Source organism: Gigantopelta aegis, unplaced genomic scaffold (genome assembly GCF_016097555.1).
Source record: "Gigantopelta aegis isolate Gae_Host unplaced genomic scaffold, Gae_host_genome ctg3061_pilon_pilon:::debris, whole genome shotgun sequence".
In the NCBI taxonomy this organism is placed as follows: Eukaryota; Metazoa; Mollusca; class Gastropoda; order Neomphalida; family Peltospiridae; genus Gigantopelta; species Gigantopelta aegis.
The window spans coordinates 15,479-37,758 of record NW_024533159.1 but is presented as its reverse complement, the minus strand read 5'-3'; the positions used below and the strand labels follow the sequence as shown (position 1 = coordinate 37,758).

General features: G+C 34.4%; 1 protein-coding gene across 1 annotated transcript in view; it reads right to left on the bottom strand.

Moving 5' to 3' along the window:
- The window catches only part of LOC121391886 (long-chain-fatty-acid--CoA ligase ACSBG2-like), a 62,298-nt gene that overhangs the window by 28,639 nt on the left and 11,379 nt on the right, over positions 1–22,280 (bottom strand). The window contains 4 exon segments of the mRNA XM_041523357.1: positions 12,716–12,813; positions 17,043–17,234; positions 18,003–18,123; positions 19,296–19,436. Coding sequence (XP_041379291.1) covers positions 12,716–12,813; positions 17,043–17,234; positions 18,003–18,123; positions 19,296–19,436 — 552 coding nt within the window.

The following is a 22,280-nucleotide window of genomic DNA, read 5'->3' as shown; positions in this document are numbered from 1 at the left end:
ATAAGTTGGGTGAGATTTCTTACTTAAGTAGTGAAAATTCAATATTAATTTCAATATAATATCTTATTATTAAGCTATGGGGACAGGTCTGAAAAACTGTCCATTGCTTTCCTACTATATTGCTTTCAAATAACTATTACAGTCACTTGATAGACTTATTTAGGTACCTACTTACTATTAATGAGTCTTGAGTTTTGAGTACTGAGCTACAAAGTTCACAGAATAGTTGTTCCTTATAAATGTCAAACCTCAACTGTTTGTTCATCTGTACAAATTTTCTATAATCATTATTGTTTTGCATATATTGTCATTAAAATTATTACTGAGCATATGCATTACACATAGTAGATGTGTATCAAACCCTAAATCCTAGACAACTCTAAATGTCCATTCTTAGTAGCCTTAAAGAAGTGTCACTTGCAAAACATTACTGTCAAATCCACACCATTACGGCTAAATGATGTCATTTCCCTATCCATGGTGAAAGTGGTTTGTATATTGAAGCCATACATAGAATATGCCATGAGTACAATTTGATTGGTCAAATGAAGAGTTGCTTGGTAACATGATTAACAGTACTTGTGTGCTATTGCATTTGTATTATGATGTTGGTATTTAGAATATTATATTTATGTCTATATTTCTAAGATTATTACTCAAATATTAAAATGTCAGATAAAATGGTTGAGAAATATGTATCTCCTTCACTAGAGATGCTTTTAAAATCAACAACCAAAAATTGAAGGAAATAACTGAGTTTGCTCGAACTGCTGAGTGGTATCATTTGGGTGTAAAACTAGGACTGGATGTTGTGGATCTGGATGGATGTACTGACCTAGCACGCATGTATCAATTATGGATTCAACAAAAAGCTAAGATGCAACTAGAAGGAATTTGTTAATTGCTTTAAGAGCTATAAGACAGAATAATGTGGCATGTCAATACGAAGATTATTTAAAGAGATTTCTGGTTTGTTTTTTATAATAGTTAACATAATTTTACCTTGTCATACCTTGGTTTTAACACCATCTTTTTATTTGCACAAATTAAATATGTGATTATTATATAGGATTGTCTTCACTCAGATAATCCTGTTGCCTATTTTATTCTATACAGTGGTAGCCTGGTAATAAAATCACTTAGTGTAATTTAGCAACTACTGTGACAAAGGTTCCTTCTGTACATTTGTGCTTATAAGTTATTATGGTATTTTTTTGTTTATGATTAATGAATTATGGAATTAATAATATTATTGTAAAAATCTACAAATAACTAATATCACTGATATTTGTAGTAAGAATGTAAATCATTTTGTACAGGAAGCAGAAAATGAATTCACTCAAGAATATACAAAGGATGTAACTAATTACATATAATAGACCAAATAGTAAGTATGTAGGACATTGTTTACTTATTCTTGTCTTAGCCATAATCTTAAATGATTGATTGTTAGAAGTAATTTAATGACACTACACTATATCTTTAATCACTAAAATTTCATGTATAAACAAGATTTGTAGTTCATATTTTTGAATTTTTATTATTTAATTTTTATTTTTTTATGATTTTGTAGTGTCTCACAAAGAAGAACCAACAGCTAACTAAAGTATTATTTCTTGAGGTTGTTAGAAATCTCCAGTCAATGAACTAGCTTTGATAAATCCAAGTATTTGACCTGTTTACACATACAATAACTTAGAATATTATTATTTGATGCTTTGTTACATTGCTGCCCCCTTAATTTCTAGATAATTTTATTAATAATTTTGCCACTTGTTTAAATGAAATATGTTATTTAAAACTGAACATTTACAGCAGGGAAGATGTACAACTACAAGATTAATAATTGTTGGTTTTTGGCTGGTGTGCTACAAACTCCATCCACTTTAATTGTATTATACAAACTCAATTACATGATGACTTCTTGAAAATATACCTTCCCTTTATATAATTTGTTTGGTTCCTATCTCCCAAAGTGTGAAGGAATATTTTCTATGATGTTATAAATAAATATGTTTCTTCTCTCTCTCTATGCTTGTGGCTAGTCTGTGAGTTGATTCTGAAAAGCAAATAGTTTCTTTGATGATAATCAATCTCTCAATTTAAACTCAGTAAATTTTTAAAGATCAAGTGAAGCATTGAACATATATAATATTAATACATTACTATGATGAGAGATACAATTGAATTAAATCATCCAAAAATAACTTTTAAGTTATTAAAATTATGTTCCAGGGCAAAGCAAACCTATTTTGCTGCCTCATAGGATAAATATCATTACCATCTACAGTGTAATTTCTGAATGTAGCTGCAGTTTTAGGATTACATAATTTATTACTAAGACCCTATGTGTGGTTATAAGTAATATCCTCATTTACAGTCCATGTCTGTGTTACAACCACACAATGTGATGTGACAGAGTTATTCTGTTATGATATAAAGTAAGACAGATGTATTCATAATTGATAGAATTGATCAAGATGGCTATAGGTAATGATAAGAATAATGTAATATATAAATGACAATATATATATAAACTACACCGTATTATGAAATGTTACATTTTTAAAAAATCAAAAAGTCAATGCATTTTTAATAGTATAGCAATAATAGATCCATTTCTCAAATTGTTCCTTTAGTGACAAAACATCAAAAACATAGATCTCATTACTCAAATGTCATAACTAACAATGTTTCTATTTCCATCACAAAAAGTACTCATCTGACTATTGATATGTCTGTCTAAGCAATAAAAGTTAATATTACAAAGTAATGGCTACAGTCCTATAGCGGGAGGTGACCATTAATATGCTCTTAACATTAGTGTATAAACCTTATGAGAATATCCATTATTTTGATGTATTTCAAGCACACTTTATTTCATAGTAGATGTTGCTATTAGTGCTCTTACTAAAATTGATATTAAAGGAATTAATAATGATCAAATTAATGTCAAATATAACAAGTAGTAAAGATCCATTTTTCAAATTGTTCCTTTAGTGACAAAAACACTGTTGATCTAAGATTGTCAAACATTGACGTAATGTGTTACATTACATTTTAATACTAAACTTACTTTATTACTCTACCTATATCATATACAGGATCTTGAATCCTCTCCATTAACTGAGAATGACATAGAACAAGTCTCAAAACCATTTCCTGAGATAGTACACCAAGGTTAGACTAATTTGTTTATTGACTGTTTTACATATTATAAAATAGACACTTATAATACAGGAATAAACTGCTGGTTAACTGATCCCACTTTTTAATTATTATTAAATAATCATAATCAATACATTTAAATTTTAGATTGCTCTATTGAAGGCCAGATTTATAAAACAAGTAGAATTTCTAGTACATGTACGACATTTCACTTTCATTGTACTATTGACAATGTTCCTGGTTGTTATTGTCTTTATGGACAGGTTATTGATGAGGAGAAGGGATATCCATGAGACTATCCAAGTGAGAAATGGTTAGAAAGCAAATTTAATTGATAATTATTAACACTATTATGTGTAAAATAATTACTAATAATCCAAATTCATTTGTTTTCATTCAGAGCCATATCTCTGTAATCTACCTCCATATAAGAAACCTTGGAAAACAATTTTAACTCACTATCTATCTGTGAAGAAAATGTAGCAGTAAGTTTTATTACCAGTGTATGTAGACTTATCATAAAATATATTAACAAACACAACAAAATGTCCACCAACCTCTTCTATTGAGTATTATTCAAGATGATGTCTGTTGCATGCAAAAAAACTCCTTTATGAAATGATACTACAGGAATAATTGTGACAAGTAAGTACCATTACAGTACTGGAACTTGGATTTAATCAGTGTATTGTTTATGATCTTTGCTTTAGCCAACTGACTAATCACTTTTAATATACATTATAGTGGTCTACCTCATCCATTGTTATTAACCATTTCATTTGCATGGGCAATATCTTTTTGAATAAATTATTGAATAACAACAGCACCAGTCCTAACTACAGATACTATGTGTATTTGTGGAAAATGTACATTCCAATTTTCATTGTTAACATTGAAGTGGCTATTGACACTGATGAGAACACAAATCAATGAGGGATTAATTCCCCTTATCCTCTACTGTGACAGCCTTTATATCTACTGTATATGAACAATTAAAGTATCTGAAGGTAGGAGTTGATGTTTGTGCTATCTTCCTCAATTATAGAAAGCCTCTGAAAGTAGATCACATGCTAAACTTCTAAATAAGCTATGAAGCTTGGCCTTTAATTTGCCCAGCTTCTTACTAGAGTGAGGGATCAATCTTCGGACGCTTGTATCTTCCAAAAAAACATACACTTGCTATTTGAGAAAAGGCGCAGCATCACTTCCAACATGAAAAAATTATAATTACTAAAGGAGGAGAGGCGATCAATAATACAGACATATCCGTTCTGGTTATGCCATGTGCTTTGCTCAGATAGCTCTGTCTCTGCTTGTCTGTCTTTGTCAGGTACAGAAATCGTCATGTTTCTAACGATAATGTTTCATTATAGGTCATTATCACTTTCTCTTGCACTTCTCACTCAGATCTCTCATGGTTAGCACCTACACCAATCACTATGTGCAGGTTCTGCTACTGACAATCACTTTTCAGGCATTAGAAGAGGTGTGCCCTCGTTGCTGACAGTCACAGTAGCTAGTTTACAAGGACAAGGCTATATAGTGCACATAATTGTCATTTTTTCCTATGTATGGTTGTCTATACTAAATTACATATCTTTGTACTTTATATTAGATCTTCATGTTACAATATCCTTGCTTCCATCAGTGTATAATTTGTGGCAACTCATGTCAATCACCTACATCAACACCTACGTATTCAGCAGTGATTGGTAGAGGAACATACTAAAGCTATGACAAAGTTGGCTAGAGAGGGTTATTGCAGCTGTTGAACAAGGTGAATATTATAAACGAGCTGCTGAGATGTATGGAGTGCCATGTTCAACTTTGCATGATCACTGTATAGAAAAATCTCAACATGATTCAAAGTATGGCCCTAAGCCTAACTTAACTATTGGAGAGGAGGAGGAGCTAGTGAGTTTCCTTGATGTTCATTGTAGAATAGGTTACCCATATACTCAAAAGCATGTGCTGAGTATTGTTCAAGTCGTTGATTCAAAGGGTATCAAGGCCCAAGTTTCCAATTGGTGGCAGGAAGCCTTTCTTAGACGACACCCTTCACTGACATTGAGAACAGCTGTACCATTGTCAATAGCAAGAGCCATTGCCACTGATGCACATATGATAGAGTGCTACTTTGATAAGCTTGAAGAGACACTTGAAGCTAATAACATCTTTGATAACATCTTCAACTGTGATGAGATTGGTTTTGCTCTTGCTCCTAAAACTCCTAAAGTTGTTTGCACTGCAGGAACAAAAGCTGTTTCTTAAGTGACACCAAATCCCAGATTACTGTGCTTGTTTGCACTAGTGCCTCAGGCTATTCTCTTCCACCTTTTTTTATTTTGGATAGAGACACTGAATCCTCAATTGACTGTTGGTGAAGTGCCAAGCACACTGTATAGTTTGTCAGCAAACAGGCGGATCGACAAAGGTCTGTTTTCAGATTGGTTCTTCAACCAATCAGATTTTTTTTTATTTATGGTCCATTGTCACGTCCATCATTACTTATTTTAGATGGCCACTCCAGTCATTACTGCCCATATGTTATTCAAGCAGCATCAGATTATTATATTTGCATTACCTCCTAACACTACTCACCTTACTCAAACTACTTGATAAGGGAGCCTTTTCATCACTTGAGTTAGCTTGGAGAGAGGTGTGTCACTATTTTACTGTTAAGAATCCAGTAAGATGTGTATCTAAGTATGAATTTTCCAGTTCTTTTCTATTACTTAGTAGCTGAGCCAAAGTGACGTAGAGGTAATACTATCTGTTGCTCCTACTAGACGAAGACCCAAGAAGACTGGTAAGTATTTTAATGTATAAACTATTATACTTTATTCCTTAGTAGCTGAGCCACTGGATTTAAGTGACATAGAACCAGTACTAACTGGTCCTCCACTAGAGAAAGACCCAAGAAGAAGACTGGTAAGTACTTTAATGTATATAACTATTTACTCTATTGCTTAGTAGTTAAGCCACTGGAGTTAAGTGACATATAACCAGTACTAACTGGTCCTCCTACTAGAGGAAGACATAAAAAGACTGGTAAGTACTTTAATATATAACTATTATACTCTATTGCTTACTAGCTGAGCCACTGGAGTTAAGTGACAAAGAACCAGTACCGACTGTTCCTCCTACTAGAGGAAGACCCAAGAAGAAGACGACTGGTAAGTATTTTAATGTATAACTATTATACTCTATTGCTTAGTAGCTGTGCCGCTGGAGTGACATAGAATAAACTGGTCCTCCTACTGTTGATGTTAGAGTACAAATGATTCCTATAGTATAATAGTTATTACCCAATAATCCAGCTACCAGAGCTGGTAGATAAGTTAGACAGTCTAAACTCAAAAAAAATAGTGTTCTAAAAATGAGGAAGAATACAATATATCCAATTATGGAACAATATGATAACATAAAGAAGATAGATTATGAGAGCCTTCCTTCTGAAAGTGCAAGATCAATGTGACCAGAGTCTACTTTAAATCTAATTAGTTTGTGATGTGATTACCTGGCTCCTCTAATACAGATGATACATGATCGTAACAGAAAAACCCAATCAGCATCTGATCCAGTGGAGGACTCGAGAGTACGGCTGTTCATTGCAGTCAGATATAAGTGATGCAAGGCGCTTGTAAAAAGTAGTAACAGAAGGTCCCATACCTCAGCTGTAGTGAAAACAAGGTGTAAAGAAACCAAGCTCCACAGTACAAACTTGTTCTTGTACAAACAGCGTCTTCTCCGCTTCATTTCGTCTGTGAGCGGAGCGCACTGGAACATGGGTGTAAGTGGAGGCAAAGGACTAAAGACTGACATCTAGGAAAGTCCGTTGAAGTGGGCTCCAGAAACCACGAACAGCAATATCTACACGAGCATTGTCTCAGTGTTGGCAGACCGATAGGACATTGTTTCACCTGATAACTCCTGGAGGGGGGGGCTCATGACATGTTTCAGTGAGGAGGTGAGCAATGATGTTATGGATCTCATTGTGTCACATTAAAGGAAATCCTCCACACTAACATTGGAACAAATGCTGTACTGTAAATTCAACTCCACAGGTACAGTGTGATGGCAGATAAGATGGTGTCTAGCCATACTGTAAGCATAATTCATCACGGAGGCACCTTTGTGGAGAGCAAATCCATGACATTTGAGGGGAAGTACAGTCAACCATATGGAAGAAAAACCTTTCTCGCTGGCTACTTCCATACATCGTTTCAGAGAAGTAGACAGAGATGACTGAAGCTCCAAAGCTAGAGCTGACTGAGATTAATGAAGTTCTGATCTGGCCATATTTTTCCTGAGTGATGGTGGATTGACCAAAATTGATGTAGCAACAAGATACTAAGGGAGACGTAGTGAACAATTTGTATTGAAACTTTGCAGTTGAGAATGGATTGACAATACTTTAATGTATAACTATTTACTCTATTGCTAAGTAGTGAATGGATTGACAATACCCAGTCCCCCTAACCAGGTAGGTAGAGACATAATAGACGTCAGGTTTAATGTTAAAAGCAGACTGGCCAGTTAGATTTGCAGAAATTGGTGGCACAAACAAGACTCCAAGGGAGCAAGATAGTCTTCCATATTAGGTGTTGTTCGGAGAAAATAGGTCCATTTACTGAAGAGGCCCCTAACAAAGGCAGAGTATGCTGCATGAGGATGAGACTGGGCTATAGATGTCAGAAGGTCCCAGTTGTGAAACCCACTCGGATACCTTTTCAAAGATAAAATTAGAGACAAAGGCAGGAGAACAATGGCACTACCCAGATAGCGGTGTCCTTCAGTTGTAATGTTAACATCCGTTACAGCAAATGTGGAAGAAGCAAGGTCCCAAAAGGCAGGCTTTACAATCAACCATGACTTAGATGCATTAGGAAAATACCTGTAACCAAGACCCTTCAGACACAGTCCATCCACCATCCACGCAAAGTGAGATTCTTCCACAGGCAGCCCACATCAGCATACCAAATCTGTGAACATGATTTCTTGTCAAGATGATGAATGAGGGGTAGAATACCAATGGCATAAAAGATCATAGCTAGGGGCTCACCTTGTGTGGTCCCTTCAGCTGAGAAGATGACATCACCATCAATGAAGAGTGGTAAGTTAAGGCGATAAACAATTGATGACTGCTGTGGCCAGAGCAGGACATTGTGAATGAATGTTACAAAGGGCATTCTGACAATTAATGGAATTGAATGCATTACTCACATCAACGAGTAGAACAGCTTCACAGTCAGTAGAGGAAAAAAGGTCCCTAATGGCATGGACTGCTGCCTCAGACCCCACAAAGTTGACCTGCACAGAGTTATGAGGAGCCAGCTACTTCTAGAACATCAGGGCCTATAACATATAGGATAGCTTTTCCTAGGAGGCGACGTGTACTCTCCCTCACACCTATGGGGCGAACTCCAGGATTTTTGTCAAGAGCGATAAGGCGGCTGGAGAGGAGAGGATATAGACCTGATCCACTGGATTTAAGTGACAGAACCAGTACTGACTGCTCCCCCTAGTAGAGGAAGTCCCAAGAAGAAGACGGGCTGGTAAGTACTGTAATGTATAACTATTTTACTCTATTACTTAGTAGCTGAGCCACTGGATTTAAGTGACATAGAACCAGTAATAACTGTTCCTCCTACTAGAGGAAGATCCAAAAGAACACTGGTAAGTATTTTAATGTATAAGTATTGTACTCTATTGCTTAGTAGCTGAGCCACTGGATTTAAGTGACATAGAACCAGTACTGACTGTTCCTCCTACTAGAGAAAGACCCAAGAAGACAAACTGGTAAGTACTGTAATGTATAACTATTTTACTCTATTACTTAGTAGCTGAGCCACTGGATTTAAGTGACATAGAACCAGTAATAACTGTTCCTCCTACTAGAGGAAGATCCAAGAAGAACTCTGGTAAGTATTTTAATGTATAAGTATTGTACTCTATTGCTTAGTAGCTGAGCCACTGGATTTAAGTGACATAGAACCAGTAATAAACTGTCCCTCCTACTAGAGGAAGATCCAAGAAGAAAACTGGTAAGTAGTTTAATGTATAACTATTTTACTCTATTGCTTAGTAGTTGTGCCAGTAATAACTGTTCCTCCTGCTAGAGGAAAACCCAAAAAGAAGTCTGGTAAGTGTTTTAATAACTAACTATTATACTCTATTGCTTCATAGCTGAACCACTGGAGCTAAGTGACATAGAACCAGTACTAACTGGTCCTCTTACTAGAGGAAGACTTATTAAGAAGACTGGTAAGTACTGTAATATATAACTATTATACTCTATTGCTTAGTAGCTGAGCCAGTAATAACTGTTCCTCCTGTTAGACGAAGATGCAAGAAGAAGACAGGTAAGTATTTAATCTATAGCTATTATACTCTATTGCTTTGTAACTTAGCCACTGGGAGTTAAGTGACATAGAGCCAGTACTAACTGACCTAGATACAAAATGTCCAGTTTGTCATTCAAAATACAAATGTATTTTCATGAGAATTGATTGTTACTTCCTTACTTTATGAAGCTCTACAAAGAGAACTTCAAGAAGACTCCACACAGGCAAGATGACTTAGTCTTTTCATTATTATATGAACAAAATTTATCAACTCTACATTAACACATTTGTACCATTGTTTACAAAGATCATATTGTATCAAAAAAACTCTGGCATTCTACATAAATAAAACACTTTTTCAGGACAATACAAAGCATTGTTAACTTCTGTCAATTTGGGAACTGAGTTAATGTACCTTCTAGGTAAATAAGCAAGTGATGGTGCATCTTATTCTGTTTAAAGTTAACATAATCTGAAGTATTTTCCAGGCATGCTTCAAGAGCATATGCAATAGCAAATAAACCAGAGTCTCTTATTCCCAATTGTTGATGTCAAGTACTACCACTGAGGATGAATTAATATCTAACAAGTGGTTCTGATAACAGTAGATTGGATGTGTTAATTAATGACCACACTATGGATAATTCATAAACCCCAAAAAATCTGCTCACTGCATACAAAGGGACCCTCCATTAATTTCCCTGGGCCACCTGTAATGTCTCAATAGCCCTGCTTAAAGCTTGTGAGAATAATTGTTTCTAGGGATGAACAATATGGCAGATTGACTACATTAAAACATTTTGGAATATTATAATATTAATAATCCCATTATATGGTAAGTACATACAGTACAATTAGAAACAACATACCTGTGTGCAAAATCAGTACAGCATGAGTAGTAGAAGGAAGAGAAGAAAGGCATAATTTTTGTCCCAACAGTGTATTTTGAAGTCCATTTATATGGGGAAATTGTCGCTGCATGATTTTTGAGCAGTGTTTATCATAATATCTGTCAGTTGAAGCTCATCACAAAGACAGTGATGATCAATCATCATCAAATCCAAGTCTTTTAAAACCACTCATCTTCAGATAAAATTGTAAATCAAAAAAAGGGAAAAAAGGCAGATTGTGTGCAAAAACTAAACATACCAGCCTTCTTCTTGGGTCTTCCTCTAGTAAGTGGAACAGTTAGTACTGGTTCTACATCACTTAACTCCAGTGGCTCAGTTCCTAAGAAATAGAGTATAATAGTTATACATTAAAATACTACCAGTCTTCCTCTAGGACCAGTTGTTCTATGTCACTTATGTAACAGGGGAAACCTAAAATAGGGACTCCATGATGAGCTTCCAAGCCAAGCTTGATCACAGACTTTGCTACCTTTTCAACATCATTAAAATACTGATTAAAAATCAAAAGTTAAATGTTTCTAATTAGTCTTTGGTCAAGAAAGATCGGCATAATTATTGTTAAAGATAAATGTATTAAAGTAAACTATATGTATAACTACTATTTATGGAAACAAACAATTCAGTGGCACATCATTAATTTCACATACACCAATGTTTTTATCAATTGAACTTATGTTAAAAATGCTTTCAATGATTCCTTTTGTGCCTTTATTTTGTACACTCTATAAACCACATATAATGTAGGAAAGTATAGAAGAGATATTCAGGCAAGACATTTTGTTCCAGCAGGTATTATTTATTTCCATATCTCACAGATATCATTAAAGGGTCCTGCTTCTGTTCCTCCTGTGACTGTTAATGAAGCCTTTAAAACAAACTGTTTCAAAGTTTGGACATCGTCCTGCTCTCAAAGTGAAGCATAATGATATATGGGTAACCTGGACATATAATCAATATCTTAATGATGTGGAAAAAGGCAGCAAAGTCTATGATCAAGCTTGGGTGGAAGCTCATCATGGAATACCTATTTTAGGTTTCAATTCTCCTGAGTGGTTTTATCACTTCATGGGATCTATAATGGTATGACTGTACTCATTCATCACATAATATCATTGAAAATATTTATAAATACCTAAAGTATAGAATAACTTACCTTTTATAGTCATAGTGTTAAAAATCAAAAAAAGTTAAATGTTTCTAATTAGGTTTTGGTTAAGAAAGATCAGCATCATTATTGTTAAAGATAAATGTATTAAAGTAAACTATATGTATAACTGCTATTTATGGAAACAACAATTCAGTGGCACATCATTAATTTCACATACACCAATGTTTTTATCAATTGAACTTATGTTAAAAATGCTTTCAGTGATTCCTTTTATGTCTTTATTTTGTACGCTCTGTAAACCACATATAATGTAGGAAAAGTATAGAAGAGATATTCAGGCAAGACATTTTGTTCCAGAAGGGATGTTCAAAATGAGGCCATCCTTGAACATTACCATGAATCATCCTCTTCCTCATCTATACAGAGTGAAGATGATGCACAAGAACATCAAGTCAGTTGACCACCCTCACTAGCAGTATGGTAGAGGTCATTCTTCCAGCGTACAATCTCAAGCAATACCTAAGATTGATAGTCTTGTGGATACATCAAGTGATGAAAGTGAAGGCATTGACAAAGAAAACAGTTAAGACATAATGGACATAACATCACTTTTTATATAGTGATCATATTATTGCTTTTATTTGAAGGTTTTTACTTATTTTTGTGCATTTATTTATATTTTGTTTTATAAACAAATAATAATAATGTATCCTGTTTTAACAATATTTAACATAAAGAAAATATGTTGTGAATTTAGCAGGAAAATAAACTCAAATGAGTAGACTGATGCAGTTCATCTATTAGCCTACTGTTTTAAATATTTAAAATTCCAGAAGACATTCATAGTATCAAATATTAGCACAATGTCGAACTATGATTATACAAATCATTCAGCATACATCTGGGTAATATAATCATGATATTTCTCTACAACTGTCTTTCGCTTGACTTTGAAAGTAGGAGTAAGTTCACCACCATTAACACTGAAGTCACAAGGTAGAATACGAAATTTCTACAAAAAAGTAGAGCGATCATACAATTTCAAGCATTGTTACAGAAATGTCTTAAATAGAAGCAATAGAATCATCCAAGCTTCAAAGACTTGTAGTTTGTATAAACATTACAGTACATGAATTGTACAAACAAAACTAGAGAAATAAGGAACTATATACTTTACTTACCTGAACTCGTGCTGGTCTGCTAATAGCATCTTCATTAACTCGTTCCATGCGTTGTTGAATGTAGTCCTTCACAAGATCATCAGTTCTAGCTTCAGAAACTAAAAGAGAAAACATTCTCTAACTTTTAATCAATTTTTTTATTTTATAAATCATGACTAGGAAAATATACATTAAGTGATGTATTATTACCTTAATGAGAATGACATGGAAGGATTATGAAGAAAGTGGTATATCACTTACAAAAACCAACTTGACAAATTCATACAATATAAATTCTCATAGTGAGTATAGGTTGAGTATACCATCCATACTAATTAAAATAAATCAGTGGAATGCAAAGAGAATTAATGGGATTTTCTGATTTAGAAATTTCCCTAATAGCTAGTGTTCTAGTTTTGATAAAAGGCGCAGACCTGCAAGGTTATTTTAAATGATGTAAACATTTCTATCTAGCACATTTCTAGACAGGCTTATAACTCTGAGTTAGTGGTCATTCTTAATGTGAACAGAGTATAGCAATCTGAACAAAAATGGTAGCTAATGCAATGACATCACAATAACTATGATATTTAAATTAAAAATGATTGTTACCTGTTGTGGCATTGGATCCAATTTCATTCAACACACCTTCAGCAAGGGAATCTAATTCTTCAGTAGATTGCCAAGGTCATCAACCTATAAAAGATCAAAACAATGACAATCACAAATAAGCAAGACATAGTGTACTATTATTATAGAACAACATTACCTTACATTTGATGGTCACAAACATAGTGAGGTAACGTTGATCATCTCCTATAACCATCACATTACTTAAAAGTCGCATCATCTCTAGCATATGCTGGAAGAGGACAATATTTGACTCACATTGTATACATAGGGTTTATTTTAGAGTTGCAATAAAACATATAGTACCTTAAACAAATTCTGTTGTACTCACATTTTTCAATAGGTACTGGTGCAATATTTTCTCCGGCTTTAGTAATTATCAGTTCCTTAGATCGTCCAGTGATATAATAAAACCCTACACAATGTAGTATCATAAAAAGAGTTATAATACTTGAATTTTCTATTATAGTATAAGATAATGTGACAGTGCAAGACATGCACCAGGAAGTACAGAGTGAAGGAACAAGGATACATGAGGCCAGAACCAGTGGATCACTTAACCGGTTCAAGAATGAAACCCAGCCAATTAAATTACAGGAAACAACTGCAATAGAAATCCGAACCGGTCCAGCTACACTAAGTGGTCCTTATTAAGACTAAAAAAAGAACCAATGATCACACATGGTTGTTGTGTTTATACTGTTTTCACTATTATTAAAAGTTTCAAAAACCAATTTCTAGACATCTCGTGATCTATTTGGTGGTAATGGTGGGATCTGCAAGAACAGTTGTGAGCAACCTACCAGGACAACGGCAGAAAGCACTACTATAGCAAAAATAACAACGACCCTAGTCTGGAATCGACTGAAAGAGAAACCATAATCGAATTGAGAAGAGGATAACAACCACAGCAGACAGTTATCTATAGGCTTGAGCCAGAAATTGTACAGTGCCAAGAACAAGGAGACCAACAATTAGCAGATCGGCTTTGAGGAGATAGTAGAGCTAAGAGAGGAAAAGGAAAGAAAGACCATAAAATCAGTGAGGAACAGCAAAAGATGGATCAGTTAGCAGCAGCTATGGCTCAGTTAGCTCAAGCTCAGCAACAGATGTTGCAGCAGAACACATTACAAAGAACACGCGTAGACATGGCCATCTATCAAGAAGGGAGGATATTGACAGCCTTTTGGAAACATTTGAAGGTATGATGCGGTTACATCAAATTCCCCACGAGATAAATGGGAGGCAAATCTGATACCTAAGCTTCAAAGTAAAGCAAGAGATGCTTGTGCAGGCTTACTTACACAGAAACGTACATGGAAGTCAAGGAAGTACTACTGAAGCAGTTCAATGTAACTGAATAAGGCAGCAGGCAAAGTCTGAGGAACCTCAAGTTTAACAACAACATGACACCTGAAGATATGTGATACAAACTATGAGACTGACCAGTCGATGGTTGACACCTGATGAGGGAGAGGAACAGATGTGACGGAAGTAGCTATAGAACTAATGGTCCAAGGAATGAAACAGTGATTATCAGAGAACAGCCACAAGATCCATATGCAATGGCAAAAATTAATGTCAACCCTTAATAAAAATTAACTTAGTGTCGGAGAAGACATGAGAAAATCCAGCTACCAAACGAACTGAAAACACATGATTCCAATGAAGTGTGAATGCTATTAGGAGTGAAGGTAGCAATTATTTGGAATGACAATACAATTCAACACCTGGAAGAAACGAAGGCAAGAAGGAAAGGTTGGCCGAAAGAGACTCTGGAAGGAATGCAACTTGTTACAAGTGTGGCAAGCTGGGACACTATGCTCAAACAGTGCCCAGACAAAGCCCTCATATGAGGAGGAGCTATGGACAAAGGAATTCATGCGTACCAGTATTCTGAGACAGTGAACATTATTACTACCAACGGGATTCAGTTGGATACTGGCAGTACAAAGATGTCAGTACACTCAAAATTTGTGTCCAAAGCAATGAAGACCGGAGACTACATAAACTCTGGAGTGCCAATGGACAGAAGACTGTAAATCCAGTGGCAAGAGTAAGGATTGTGTTGGATGGAGAAGAGTGCGATAGAGAGGTAGCAGTTTGCAGCTGATCTACTTGAGGATGTATTACTCAGAGTGGATGTGCCTTTGGTGTGACATATCCTCCCATGACTTAGTGAAGAGGAACTGCAGGAAGCGGTCAAAGACACTACAGTCAACCATTCAGCAGTGGACTAGACAGCCTGATCAGATGGACTTGACAGTGCTGGATCAGACACTAGTTGATCAAACAGGACCACAGCAGACTGAACAACACGACCAGACGACCTGTTGGAGTTGGGTCAGACATATGCTGTAACTATGAGAGCTCAAACTCAGAGGCTAGCCCAAGAACAAGCAACTCAGCCAAGAGATTCTACAGAAGAAGCAAAGACATGCTGTGAACCTAAGGAGAATGATGCTACTACATTGGAGACGAAGTGAGAGGCTCACGACAAAGATAGGGTGAAAAGAGGGCCATACGGCCTAAGCGAAGAGGAGTCAAGTGATTTGGCTCAATTGTTTCCATTTACCAGAGATGTAATCAATATGCCCGGAACATCACACAAGAAGATGACCATTGAAGAAAGACAGGCTCACAAAAAACATCATCTGAAGGGAAAGAAAAAGACAGCCACAGAGAGGCTTATCTAGGAGAAACAGGCTGACCCGGAGGTACAAAAGTGGAAGAAAACAGGAGAGTGCAGAACGCTTGCTGTGGTGCTCAGTATTAAAGCCTTTGAAACATATCTGTTGGGGAAGCACTTCATGATTAAGACAGATTACCAGGCTTTACAATGGCTTCAATTATTCAAGGATAAGAACGTACAGCTCACACAATGGAGTCTAGGTCATCAACCTTATACTTTTACCGTGATGCACCATAAGAGACGTGAAAATGCTAACGCAGACGCCATGTCACAAATTCCACAAGAAGAACTGAGCTTTTGCACTAAAGAAGGAGGAAGGAAATGTGACAAAGCAAGACGTGCACCCGGAAATACAGAGTGAAGGAACCAGGATACAAACAGACGAGAGCAAGCGGATCACTTAACGGATCAAGAATGAAGCCAACCAATTAAATTACAGGAAGCAACTGCAATGGAAATCTGAAGCGTTCCAGCTTCACTAAGAGATCCATACCAAGACTATAAAAAAGAACCAATAATCATTTGTGGTTGTTGTTGTTTATACTGCTTTCACTATTATTAAAAGTTTGAAAACCAATTTCTAGACATCTCATGACAGATAACATGCAAATTAGCAAGTCACAAATAATTTGAATTTTGCTATCTAATTGATAATTACATGTCGCAATTATCCATGAATGTGTGCTATGGATGTATGTCATTTCAATTCTAATGTCCACTAAGTTTGTGCTTTTTTCTCAAGGGTTCAAGACTACCAAAGCAACATTCCAAAACTAACTTTTAAGCTGGTTAAAAACCTTAACATTCAATTATTTTATTATACAGTAACACACAAAACGGTAAAATTCTCAAAGGCCTTATAATACCCAGTTTCCTGACATTTGGGCATTATACTGGCTTCTTTGGGTAACTAGCGATGTCCATATTCATCTGTAATCTATTCATTTCACATAATTATTGAATGATGTGAAACTATTCTTTGACACTATTTTGAGAAACAAATTATATTAACTTTATTGAACATACCATCATCATCCATATTTCCAATATCTCCTGTGTGAAACCAACCATCTTCATCAATACAAGCTTTGGATTTCTCTTCATCATTAAGATATCCCATAAACACATGACGTCCACGAAGACATATTTCTCCATCACCATTTGGTCCAGGACTATCAATTCTAACCTCACCACCATAAATGGATGTCCAATAGAAGTCTGTTTGAATTTATCTAAGGAGAAAGTAAACAAACAATAGTTAGCTATATTCTAATTTTTTTTCACAACATGAACAAAGTATAAATGTGTCAGCCAACAACAGTCAACTATTATTACTTCATTCAACTTGCTGCTGATTATTGATTATTGATTTACATGTTAGGCAATCCATCGATTGTTTACACAAGAGGTGACATATTTCATACAGATCTATGTCTAGCTCTTGTATTACTTTATTCTGTGTCATAAGCAACAAACTAAATACCAAATACTGTTTAAAAGTCAATAAATATTGCAATCACCAAATATTACTGCAAGCATTAAAAGCAATACTGTGGTTTAATAGCTCTAAAACAGTAATGACAATGTTGAGACATTTTGCTTAGAAAGTTGTTGGGAAATTCACTTCTACAACTTGTCCAGTATTACAATTGACGATATAGTAAAAATTATTACAGCTGCTACAAACTGTTTGACATAAAACACTCAACACAGTCATCCATCAACACTGGAAAATGAAAAAGCTGCTTGCAAAATGTTTGATGAGATATAGTCAATCAAATTATTAAATGACAGTACAGAAAGTCCCTTTTGTTGTACGAACATTTCAAGTCCACAAAATTAAGAAGTGGAGTGAGACATAACCAAACTGAGTCAATTCTCAATCTTGTATACTTTGGACTACCCTCTTCTTAGATAACAGGTTTGGCTAACTTAACTATGTTTTTATGAGACAACCTTCCATAAAAACGATATATATTGTTTTACCTAGTGTGTTTTGACAACCCGCTGCTGCTGTTTCAGACAAACCATATAACTGATATAGAGGAATATTGAAGTCAGCAAAGAAGTCACTCACTGCAGTGGGCAAATAAGCACCTCCTGAAAACTAGAAAAGTCACACTTAAAAACTTACATTTCATAGTGACAAATAGACATCATATCACTAAGTCAGTCAGTACAGAATGCCAATGGCAAGTCAATGCAGTGTTACTCAATCATCTCTTCAAAATTCACTTACAATATGGCGAATGGACGATATTAACCTATCTCAAAGCAATTAAATGATCTTAAATTATGATACTACTTTTCAAAAATGTGAAAATGCCACTTTAGAAGCATTCAACAAATGCCAGTAAAACAATAATACTCCTTTTAGGAAAGTTAGAAAATGAGTTTGGAATAGGATATAGATTAATGACTATATAAATTCTCTTAAACAAATTGGTAATACTTACAGTTATATGACACTGATCGAGTCCTAGTATTTCACGAAGACCCTTAAATACAAAGCTACAAGAAACAACAAAATACTTACTTTAGTGAAAGAAAAAACAAACATGTTCTCATAACAAATATATAGAGCTATACCATCCATTTATTATGTGATATACAAATCAAATATATGTAATTCAGTTTATTGGTCTATAAAGAATTGTATAGCCTTTAAAAGGAAACAACTCAGCTATGTTTGAGTGGTGTATTTACAACCAATTATACATCAATCAATTTCTATTCTATTCTATGGATAACAGATATGGCACTAAGAGTAAATATATCATAATAACTAAATAAAAATAAATAGGCAATTCAAACATCATAATTAATGCATATACAGATGGAACATGTAAGTAAACTTCCTTTCAGTGATGATTACCTATTAGCTAGCCAGTACCCCATGCAGCACCTCCTCCAGATAACCGATTGTTATAAGTCTTCCTTCAATATCCTAACATGAGATAACTAAACATTATAGATATCAAAGAGGGACAAAAATGTTTAATGTTTACAAACATTTATGTCAACAACAACACAGCTAGGTTCATTATAGCAACATAACATTGAGATTATTACATTAATATTAGGTCAATATAATGATGACAATAAACATTACTTGTGATTTTTCCAAGATAAATGCTTTAATTCCTTTTACTTCAGCTGTCTGAATCTCAATAGCTTCTTTAAGCTTTTCCCAAACATAAGGTACACATAAAAACAAATTGGGGTCGAACTTCCTACAAAGCAACAAGAAAATAGGCAATTTCATTGTACATATTATACCAGTAGAGTCTCTTTAAGACTGCCTTTAAAAGCATTAGGTTTAGCAAAGTAAACACAATGACCAATGACAATAGGAGACATAATATCCGCCATCAGAGCAGCAATATGACTCAATGGTAGAAAACTGACAATACGATGTTCCTACAAAATCACAGATGACAGTACATGTTTTATTTTATACTATTATGTGTCATATTATTATTATTATTGTATGAAAACTCATTAGTGTTAGTATAGTATAGGATATACATAGAAATCAAAGGAGATACATGATTTATACACTGATGGGACTGATGGCGCAGACTAGAGTTGTATAAATCATGTATCTAATGAAACTGAGGTATGTAACTGACTTGTACCAAGTATCAACTCGTTCATTTCAAATGTTATATTAGATACACGTGTCTGCTGCTTTGGATACATGTGTGTCAACACCTACTTAATAGCTTTAGATAGCATAAGAATTTATCATACCCATCTAAAGTAGAAGAAATAGACCTTTTTATTTATACTTCATTTACAATACATGACAAGACTATTCTACCAATGTTGCACCATCATTAGCCCCACTTACTACTGTTTGTTCAAATGAGCATCAAACCCATCCACTCGAGATTCCAAAATCAAAAATAGTGTTTAAAACAGAGGAAAATTTTTGCTTGGTATTAGACTCCATCAACAGGAAAATTAAACCACTGAAACAGTCTCACATGGCCAGCCATGTAAAACTACCACAGGAATTTACCATCAGCCTACTCAGCATTTATTAAGTTCATTCTTAGACTTTGCTTGCTTCACACTTTTCAAACATTGTATTCTCTATATAAACAGTCTTGAGCCGGGTAAATTTTAATATCCTGATTATTTATTACTAATCACTGACTTAAAGAAAATAGAATAAGACAGTAAATTCAGCTATTCCATTTGCTACAACATTAAAAAAACATTCCCTCAGAAAGAGCGTATATAATGATATTACACACATCTTTGGGAAGATATTATTCATAGACCTGAAATAGTGATTTGTCAATTAAAGCATAGCATAGTACTAATATCTAGTACTGTCTATTAAAAAGACCAATTCAAAGAGATGTTCTAAAAGCTCACTTCATTGAAATTGTAAGCATGAGACATAATACCAGCAGTCCATATTAAGTTGTCATGACTCAACATCACTCCCTATACAAAAAGAAACAGTAAGACTAAAAACATGAAGAAATCCATATTGAAAAAAAAATTAGTAAAAATCTATAATTTGGCTCCACTAAAACAAAGGTAGCAGGTTTTTAAACCAATTAAGGTATAGATTGTCTAATTTTTAACTTGCACCAAATCAGATCATACTTCTGTAAAGAACAAATGGGTAAGGGATGACAAACATAACAACAACCTTATAACAGTGCTAAATTTCAAAACAGACTCTGTAAAAATTAAAAACAATCCATGTTGCCAGTTAACAAATTAGAGAATAGCTTCAAGGTTAAATTTCTTATATACCTCTGTTTAACACTGCAAGACAACTGCAAAAAGACAACATTATGCTTGACTTTTCAGGTTCTCTGATTGATCAAGCTTTACAATTCATTGTACATTTGAATGCCATCATTTAGTGTTAACTATAAACACAACAGCTCCAGATGTAGGTGCCAAGGTATAGATACCTCCTCATCTCTATGGTATTTATAATCTCCATTAAAAGTAAATTAAAATAAAAAAGTTGGCCTTTAGAAAGAATGTCAGAACCATCCTCCATCTCAATACAGATATCCTTACTTTAGGAGGCCTGTTGTTCCTGATGTATAAATAAGCGAAGCACAATGACCTGGCTTCTGAATCAATTCTCCAAGACAAATCCAAATCAGGCACATCCTACATAAAATTGGAACAAACATGCACATACTGTAACATGAGAATTTTAGACAACACAAAGATAGTAGCTCAGGTATGATTAATTGTACATGTTACCTCCTTCCTTCACACCTTTTTGTACACACAAATCAGTGTACCCAGTAATACATCCACTAACACTTGCAACAAACAGATAGCTTCCAACTACCCATATTATAGTGACATGACTAACTACACTTATTCTCACAGCCAACATTTTTAATATATATACATATCTTATATCATTTGTTAACATTAACAAAGTCAAGTAGCAATTACTATATATTGTTACCTTTCCCAGGTCTAAAAATTCTTCCCAAGATATAACACCAGCTTCTTTCATACGTAGGTGTAACAGGTCCAGGAAGATATTGTATAATAGTCTTGAGATGAGTAAGTGATCCTTCACCTAATATTATAACAAGTTAGTATCAGTACTTTACAAAGAATGCAAAGAATGATAGTAGGAATGGTACTCATGATAGTTGCATCATCTCCACATAATAGCACAGACACAAATGTTGGCATACTACATTTGAAACATAGTCCTAATATCTTTTGATAAATTATGATATATTGGTGTATTTCTTTTGATTATTTATATTATGTAGGAATGATGGTCCCTGTATTTTTTCTTTTTTTTACAAATGAGCTTTTAAGCAAGTTGGTGTTATCATTTAGTCATTACTACTTGGTCTTACAATGATCATAAATTTAAAATACAACAGTATTGCAAACTACTTAATGTAGAATACTAACAATGATATTAAAGACAAATATATATTAAAGACAAATATTGGATGCAGACACTTCCTGATTGAAAATAAGAAGCTCCTGTACTGATACTGACTGATGTCCATGTTAACCTAATCTCTTTAGAAAAATATTTTTTGGTTTAAAGTAAACATTATTTTCATTGAATTTGTTTTTACACTGTTAATAATTCAGAATAAATTTAGTGTTATTGTTTGTAGAATATATCAATGAAAGTAGAGATATATTTTGTCATTATGGGAGAAAGCAAACTTACAATAAATAAAGTTATCAACATAAATTTGCAACTAAAAACTGCATGTGTAATATATTTTTAATCCATCT